Below are 9,005 nucleotides of genomic sequence, written 5' to 3'. Positions count from 1 at the left end.
GCGTCGTGTGCCAAAGGCTGGCGAGAGCCTCCCCGGGCCGACGGAAAAAAAAAAGGGGGGGGTAATGGGGGGGGATATCGTGTGCCAGCCCCCCGGTCCCACACCTGCCGGGGTGTCCCCGGCGCATAAAGCGGTGTAAACAAAAAAATCCTCGCTGCCATCTCTTATAAAGATGGACGTGTCACCAAGTCGTGTGAGAAAAGCCTGAGAACAAACGGGGCCACTCCGTCTCCAAGGGTTCTCCCTTGAACTGGGCGGAACAGCCTATTAAGGGCTTACTTAATTACTTTAATGACTCTGGACAGGCTTTAAAATGCAGTCAGCTCCGGGGCTAAGGGGAGGGGTAGGGGGTGCTGGGGATTTGAAGGCTGGCGGCGGGGACGGGGCCGGGGATGCGGCGAGCGGGGCGCAGGGCGCGATACCGCGCCCTGCGCCCCGCTCGCCGCATCCCCGGCCCCGTCCCCGCCGCTATTGTGGGACAGTCACGTGTGTCCCCGAGGTCCACGTGGGGCGACACAGCTGGGCCGCCCCCGGCTGCGTGGACGGGGGCGAGGAGGGGGAGAAAGGAAGAAGAGAGAAGAAAAAAAAAGCCCCTCATCCCCTCGCCCCCTTCCACCCTGATCTTTAATGCATACACTCCCTCGGCGCCGCTCTCCCGTAATCCTATGGGATCAGCGGGCCCGTGGAGGCCCCCCGGGGTCCCCCCCAAGAAGTGATGGCTTTATAAGGGGGCCAGAGAGAGAGGGGATGCAGAGCCCACCATGGCCTCCAAGCTCAAGGAGCGGAGGGTGAGTCGTCGCCCGCCTTGCGCGCACGGGTCTGCGGGGCCGCCAAGCCGGCTTGGCCCCGAGATCTTCGCCGCCTTTCCCTTCGAACCCCCCCCACCCCACCACAAAAAACAACCACACCTCTCTCACAAAAACAAGTCCGCCCTGCCAGGGCCGTCCGCGCAGCTGGGGAGCCACCAGGGCCGCGCGGAAAAGACCGGCCACCGGAGCATCATCCTTTCCGAGGCCGCGTCGCGCCCGGCACCGCGGCTCGGAGCGGGGCTGGGGACTGGCTTCCCTGGAGGGGTCGAGACCGGGGCCGGGGGCGGCTGTCACAGCGAGACTGGATCCATCAGTTTTCTCTTCCCCCACTAACGCGCCCCATATGTTTTGCAGAGGACGCCGGTTTCCCATAAAGTGATTGAGAAGCGGAGGAGGGACCGCATCAACCGCTGCCTCACCGAGCTGGGGAAGACGGTGCCCATGGCTCTGGCCAAGCAGGTAGGCGGGGGGGAGCAGCCCCTACGCCCTTTTCTCCCCGGTGCGCCGCGATATCCCCCCCGATACGGCGGGGCTAGGGGGCGGCCCAATGGAACGCAGAGCAGTCTCACGGGAGAGGTGATGCCCACCTGCCCTGCTCCTTGCAGAGCTCGGGGAAGCTGGAGAAAGCGGAGATCCTGGAGATGACGGTGCAGTACCTGCGGGCCCTGCACTCGGCGGACTTTCCCCGCGGCCGGGAGAAGGGTAGGTGGGCGGGAGCGACCTCCCGCGGCCCCCGCCGGGTCACTCGCGGCGTGGAGGCGGCTTTCTCCGCTCCTCTCCCGGCCAGATCCTGAGGAGCTCGATTACCTTCCCTTTCCTTTCCAGCAGAGCTGCTCTCCGAGTTCGCCAATTACTTCCATTATGGCTACCACGAGTGCATGAAGAACCTGGTCCACTACCTGACGACGGTGGAGAGGATGGAGACCAAAGACACCAAGTACGCCCGCATCCTGGCCTTTCTCCAGTCCAAAGCACGCTTCGTTACTGAGCCTCTCTTCACGTCCCTGGGCTCCCTCCCGGAGCCGGACTTTTCCTACCCGCTGCATCCTGGGCCCGAGTGCCCCGGGCACGTCCACAGTCCCGCCGAGGGCGTGCTCCAGCCTCCCTCGGGGGGGCCATTCCCCTGGCACGGCGCCGCCCGCAACCCCTCCCTGCCCTACCACTTGCCCAGCGCCGCCGTACCCCTCGCCAGCCCCGGCCAGCAGCGCAGCACTTTCCTCTCATCCGTGCAGGGGCTGGACCGCCACTACCTCAACCTCCTCGGCCATTCCCACCCCAACGCGTTCGGGCTGCCCCCGGGCCAGCACCCCTCCATGCTATAGAGACTCGTCCCGCCTGAAAACAAACACCTATTTATGACCGCGAACACTGCGAGTTACACCCGGGCGCACGGGGAGGCTGCCGGGGGCAGGGAGATGAGCAGGGGTCCCGGCTGGCGATGAGCCCCCGGGGCCCAGATCTGCCCCCGCCCACTCCAGGGGCCTGAAGCTGCCCCCACCCGCTCGTCTTCCCACCTCCGGGTTCAGTGCCTGTACAAGCGATGCCTTGGAATAAAAGTTTATACCCGCCGCTGCTTTTTGTTTCCGTGAGGGAGCTTCCTCGGGTGGCGGTGGGAGTCTCCCCACGCAGCCACCCAGGGCAAAAAAATCCACGAGCGAGACGTGGTCAGCGAGGGCCAGGGAGCTTGCTGCACGCACCGGCCGTGGCTGGCGCTTCGGGCAGGCGGGGCAGGATGCGACGGGCCAGGTGTCGCTACCGCCCGGCTTCTGCTCCCAGGCTGTCACCGGAGGCTGGGAGGGAGTGTCGGGGTACCCCGGAGGTGGCGGATGTCCCACTCCCCCGCAAGCTCTGCGGGTGCTGCCCTCCCACGCGCTCGTGGAGGGGTGCTTCAGGGGCACGTGTCCCAACGGCATCACCCGTGTGCTTTGCCAGCGAATTTCTGTGCGGCGCAGCTTGTTCAGAGGAGGATGAATAATGGTGAAGGCGCAGGACGGGGTGGGGAGGGCAGGCGGTCGCAGAGGAGGTGCGGGGCGCTGAGAGTAAAACCAATGGAAGCTCCGGGAGCGAGTCCTTCCAACCTCGCCGCCGGCGCGGAGCCGCGGCACAGCTCCCTCCCGACGGGGCAACTCCAGCCCCGCCTGAACCAAGCGTCCCGGCTGTCTCCATAGCCCCTGGAAGCAGGGCAGCCCGGTCATGCCCAGCGGGGCCGGAGCCGTCGAGGCGTAAATTAACTTACTCCAGTTGGGTGGGGAGGCTTTGAGGAGATTTGACCTGGGCTGTTTGCCTAGGTCGCGGAATGGGCTGACCCGCAATTTGTAAACCAACCCGACCCTTTATTCAGAGACAGACAAAAAGATCTTCATTACAATGAGTAAAAAGTGGAATGTGTATCTTCCATTTAACCTGTATATACAGGAAAAGCTCCTATCCCAGATTAGTGGGGAAAAGGTCACACGGCGAGATGATGGTGAGGAGTCAGCTAGGGAGGAGAGAAAAACACCCCCATTTCCTCGGGACACCTTTAGGATGGTAAATCCAGAGGGAACCTCTCTTTTGGTCAGTGTACACAGAACAATATGGACATTCAGTGGCAGGAATGGCTGGAGCCTATTATGAAGGCACATGTCCAACACTCATTTTTTTCAGCACTGGGTGAAGAATATGGTCAAAATGCTACATGAATTTTATTCTGTGTGCTTTAAGCTCTTGTGATTCCACTTTATCACTGAAGCATTAAACATATGGCATTTTCCTGAAAATATAAATATATTCAGCATTTTGATCTCTGCTAACCAAATTAAACAAAACTTTCCTTTGCTAAGTAGATTTTCTCTGTGGGATTAGCAGAGGGCCACCATGGTCAAAACTGGGGTAATTTGCATATAATTTTGCAAACTCGCACTGGTCCATGACAGTCTTTGTCTCTCCAATGTTGCTATCCTGCATTTTTTTCTTCTTCTTTTTTTTTTTTTTTTTTTTTTTTTTTTTTTTTTTTTTTTTTTTTCCCTTTTCATTTTCATTTAGCTGTGGAGGATAAACCCCTCTTTGGCTTTACAATGACTTTAGGATAAAAGTCTCCCCTCCCTCCACTCTTTCAGAGCTCTGAGCTCACCCTCCTGCTTTTGGCCCCGAAATTATTTTGGAATTTGCTAAAGTCAGCTGTACCAGGCATGGGAGCTGAGTTGCCTTCACAACTCAGATCCACACCTGTGCACCATGCTCTGTGCACACAGGTGGGTCAGCATAGGCAGTGGGGTACAGAGCTCCCTTGGGATAGGCATCCCCTGTCCTTTGACAGAGGTTCAGCTCATTTGTCTTGATTTTATTTTACATTTCTGTGCCTATAGGACAGAGACTTTTAGCCTTTTCCCCCCTTAGATTTATTTTAGCTCTGACATGAGCATCATCTTCCAACTTTGCTGGGAGTGGGTAGGAGCTGGATGACACCTGTGCTGGGCCTGTTAAAGGCTGTGGTGCCTGTTTGGGCTGGCAGTGCTCATCGTCTGGCACAGGAGTGCCACTTACTGGCATCTGGGAGCAGCTAGCACATGGAATGAATAGAGAGGGGTTGTTCCTGAAAATAAACTACTTTAATTCCCAAAGCCCCCAAAATACTAGATTCGGTGTCATGCACCTGCTTGGCTAAAAATCTTAATGGTGAATGATTTGCTCTATCATGTCCTATTCCTTTCCTTCAGCTAGCATCTTTCTCCTTCTTAGACTTTTCATATCTTTTTTTGCCACAGTTTGCCTTGCCTTCCTTTCCCATGCCTTTAATGCCCTCTTTTCCACCTCTTCTCCCTGCTATCAGAATTCCTCTCTTTTCCTCACACATTCCATGTCCTACATGTACTGCAATTCTTCTCACCCCAGAAAATAGTTGTACAGCATAGTCACACCTCAGTAATTTCTTTATGTTGATTGCAAATAATCATGCTGGGATCAAAGCACAGCAAAATGTAAGTTTACAGTTCTGCATCTGATTCTGACTCTCTCTTGCTATTTACTCAGACAGTAGAAGAGTTTATGTTGAACTTTGTAATATTGCATTACTGAAAACAACTCCAACTCCCTAATTTATCCCAAGGATTTATTTGCATTATTATTTAAATAAAACATCACCAATTAGAGCAAAGGAACATAAGTAGCCTGTGCATAAATTCTCCATCTTAAAGCTTTATGTTTTCAACAGGTAACAGGCAAAGCTTGGAGGAAATTCTACTGTCTCACTTTTACTATTTAAATAAGTAAAAAAATGTTTATGGACTTCGAGCATATATAACAGATCAGAACTCTTCTTTCTTCCCATGGTTTTACACCAGTCTGAATGCATTATTCAAAGTCCTAGGGGCTTTGCTGGTAGTGCCACACTGTGGAGTTTCCAGCCTTGGAAACAGAGCCGATGCCACCAACAAAGTCCCCAAATTCAGGACAACACAGTCATTCTTGGGCCATCTCATCAATCAGGTCAGTAGCTAACTAGAAAAGAGTATTTTTATTGTACATTGGGTCCATGACTCTGCTTGCAGCACTGGACCACAAAGGGCTGCATTAGCACACCTACAGGGACTGAGCAATGAATTTGAAAGAAGCAGCTGAGGGAAAGAAGAGGAACTGCACCAACGAAGGCTCTTAATTACAGATCTGTTCCAGTAGAGATGCACACAATACTTGGCTTCCTAGTGGTATGGATATGATCCCTTTCTCGGGGTGAAGATCCTGCCCGTTTATAAGTCTTGTGGTTCCCCTGCTCTATGGAATGCTGCTGCTATTCCTCAGGCTCAAAGGCAGCCTGCATGATTTGACCAAGACCATGCCAGAAGCGCTTAGGAGAGCAGGGGGTCTTAGGTGCCAGGGCACAATGATCACCCCAATCAAGCTTCTTGCCCTTCTGCCACATTCTTGGAGAATGTGAAGAACTCCAGGGCGATTGTTTTTCCATTATAAATTGAATCAGTTATAAGGAGGAGGAAACCTGTTTGCCTGTGGAACAGTCTGTGTATTAGACACAGGCTACTGAAGCAGCTGCAGGCTTGTCCAGCAACCCTTTTGCAAAGGAAGACTTTTGGAAGGAAACCCTCCAGCCCACAGTTTTATATTTGCTGAGATGTAGCATCTGATCTCACAGATTTGCCTCCTGCCTTGGGTGAGTCTCACATCATCGTGTCTATTTCTAGTAAACTTTCCTGCATAGTGCATAAAGGCTGTTTTAGTAAAAGAACACTGAATTCTCTTGAAGAGAAAGGTGATTATAGAAAGAAGTACAAGAAAATAATTTTAATATGTATGTAAAGTTAAAACTCGGATACCTACCCACATAACATACTGCCTATAGAGTGGCATATTAAAACAAACAAAACTCATTTCAAAAGATGAGAAAAAGCAACATTGAAGACTATCACATGGGAAGAAAGAGGAGTAATTTGTAAGATTCAAACTCAGAATATTAAATTAGGAAATTTATCAAACAAAACAAATATTAAACTCGGGAAAGAGATTGCTTAACATTTATCTTCAAGCTACAGCAACTGAAATGTGCATTATGCTTCATCAGAAGTAATATAATTAATTAGGCTGAAAAAAAACCACTTTTGCTAACAGGAAATCTAAACTTTAGCAAGTATACTCTGAAAAGTTAAAGGCACATTAATTTTTAATTACTGTAAGACTACAACACCTCCAAGCGCAGTTCTAGTCTACGTAATGATTGTGTAATTAAAAAAACTAGGCCCTTCAAACAACTGAGTCCTTCAAGGCAACAGGGAATTCATTACAGGGAATTCATGACTCAGTTCTTATGCTTTTGGCGAACATTACGAAGTTATTTTTACCCCTGCTGAGGGCTTAACCCAGAGCATGTAGAAATATTTACACCAGCTCACCCTGTAGTATTTTGTTGAGAGAACCTTGGTCTCTTACTAGCTTTGTGGAAACCAGGCAGTGCCCGAGCTCTGAGCTCATCTCCATCTCTTGTGAATTCCAGCACCAAAATTATGCTTTCAGTCCAATAAAGGATGAAGGCCCAGTCTGAATCTTAAAGCCAGGATCATGGCAGAACGTGCCTTCATTGTAATTCAACAGCCTGTACCTCCCATCTCCCTGCCCTTAGTTCCTAGCCTGAGGCTTAGACATCTTTCCAGGAAGTTGAAGTCTCAAGGATGAATACTAAAAACTGTGTTCCTCTTTGGGGGCACCTTCTCATAACCACTCACAAAGCAATTTCTGTGTTCTTTGAAGGAACCATTGTGTACTGGTTCAACCTTTCAAAAGAGAGATCAGATGGTAGTCAGCCAGGGGAGGGTTTGATCTCAAGATATCAGCTTGAAGGAGATGTTTAGTTTAGAGGCACTAGCAGGAAGCTGTGACATGGTTTCAGTGCCTTCTCACTGCTAGGGAGGAGTGGAGACTGTGGCTTTTGCCTTTCCCTCCATTCTCCTCCTCTGGAGGTATATGTGATCATGTGTATGCCATTATGTACTACTCACACAGGAAGCTTATACAAGCCCTCTTCCATAGTACACCTGGATTCAGATTAGTTTTTCTCAGTAATTCCTAGTCTGCTTTGGCTGTTCTTTGTTTAAATGTGGCTTTATTCAATCCTCATAGCTTCCCATGTATGCTACATTAGTGCCATTCCAGGGAAAGAATTCACAGAGATTAGCCTTAAAAGGTCAGTGTTTTATGACTAAGATATAGGACTGGTCTTTTCTACTTTTTTCCCCAAACTAAAATGTCCTTTAAAGTATCCTAGGGCAACCTCAAGGTTTGATACACCTGATAGGTTTTTGATACGACCTTACTCACTACAGCCATGACTAAAGGTTAGGGTATAGAGTTTTCCCCTAAAGGTGGTAGTATGGAAATAATTTACCCTTACTATGAAATTGCTGCTGGGGTTTCAGGACTGGAATATGTAGAAGGAACAATAACAACAAAACTTACTGAACAAATCCCACATGGCTTCAAACTGAGAAAAGTGTAACAGGGATCACTGGCATTCACTGAGAACAGATTACCAAACTTCAAGAACCTCAGGAAACCCTGAGACAGTATGTATCCCATCTAATATAATTATATATTGGAATGTTCAAAGGGAATCAATATAACCCAAGTCTTTCCTATTCCATTACAAAATGTCTTTTTATCATATGATGTAGTAGTAATTTTTCTATGCCACAAACTTTTTTTTCATACAGTACCTTCTCCTCTCTTAAAAAAATGAGAGAAAAACTACTTTTGGAGTTTTATTACTGAAATAATTGCAATAATTATTGCTGTAATAATAGCAATTGTCATTATTATTGTAAATTGTCTTTGATGTCTGGAAAAGGCAATAAAGGAATTGGAAGAAAAGTATAAGCAAGAGTACCTCATTTACTGCATAATGTCAAAACCTGCTAGACAGCAAGGATGTAGGAAAATGAATACAATTATGATAAAGGTACCATTGTTTACAAAGCACCATCTGCAGAAAAGAGAGTATGTTAAAGCAAACAAGGGACTCCTACATGCATTACCTATATGCATATACTGCACGTATATCTTTAGCTAGTGCAGGTGGTAGATTCCTGGACATCTATAAAGCTATAGTTGCTTCCACAAGAAGACATAGTGGAGTTGCATCATTTGAGAGCTTGCCAAATAGGTAATCAATACATATTTCAGTGGCTCCTCATGCTCATTTTATTAGTTCAACTATGCAGTTACATGTTTATAAAGATGTATGGGAAGAAAATAACCTAATCTTGTCTTAAACACACAATTATGCTGATCGTGAAAGTGAAGTCATGTACAAAACAGATCCTACTGCCTCTGGTACTTAGTGCATAAAATATTCTTCCAAGAAAAAATGCTGCAACATTTTTTCTTCCAAGAAAAAATGCTGCAACATTTCTTCCAAGAAAAAATGCTGCAACTAGGCACAACGATCTACACTTAAAGGAAAGGCCAGCCTCCCTCTGTGTGCATATGGAGGAGCTAATCCAACCCTGTGAGGTCAAATGATCTCATGGTGACAAGGTTCCAAGCAGCAACATGGCATGCTGTTCTTCATCAAATATTACATCTCCTCAATAGCTATTTGCAACTCTCCATATTGCAACTTTGCATCTTCTTTCCAGGAAATTAATACAGAATCATAGAATGATTTGGGTTGGAAGGGACCTTAAAGATCATTTAATTCCAACATCCCTGTCA

At 48.7% G+C, this 9,005-nt stretch overlaps 1 protein-coding gene across 2 annotated transcripts; it reads left to right on the top strand.

Moving 5' to 3' along the window:
- Positions 1-761: 761 nt before the first annotated feature.
- On the top strand, positions 762-2,311 carry HELT (helt bHLH transcription factor). Of its 2 annotated transcripts, none has more exons than XM_053940947.1 (4): positions 762-788; positions 1,164-1,268; positions 1,415-1,511; positions 1,638-2,311. In XM_053940947.1, exons 1-4 carry the CDS (start codon positions 762-764, stop codon positions 2,129-2,131), a joined length of 723 nt encoding a protein of 240 aa, XP_053796922.1. In that variant the 3' UTR covers positions 2,132-2,311. The 2 variants fall into 2 exon arrangements, with proteins under 2 accessions (XP_053796922.1, XP_053796921.1); XM_053940946.1 differs by having other exon boundaries at positions 1,635-2,311.
- The last annotated feature ends 6,694 nt before the right edge of the window (positions 2,312-9,005 follow it).

This window comes from Vidua chalybeata, chromosome 4 (assembly GCF_026979565.1).
Source record: "Vidua chalybeata isolate OUT-0048 chromosome 4, bVidCha1 merged haplotype, whole genome shotgun sequence".
NCBI classification, from domain to species: Eukaryota; Metazoa; Chordata; class Aves; order Passeriformes; family Viduidae; genus Vidua; species Vidua chalybeata.
This window is presented reverse-complemented; position numbering and strand designations above follow the sequence as displayed.

What these genes read in the sequence shown, in the direction of transcription:
- HELT (XM_053940946.1), top strand. Translation starts at nt 762, where the DNA reads ATGGCCTCCAAGCTCAAGGAGCGGAGG. An exon ending in CCATGGCTCTGGCCAAGCAG is followed by an intron (nt 1,269 to 1,414) that starts GTAGGCGGGGGG and finishes TGCTCCTTGCAG; the next exon opens with AGCTCGGGGAAGCTGGAGAA. An exon ending in TCCCCGCGGCCGGGAGAAGG is followed by an intron (nt 1,512 to 1,634) that starts GTAGGTGGGCGG and finishes TTTCCTTTCCAG; the next exon opens with CAGAGCTGCTCTCCGAGTTC.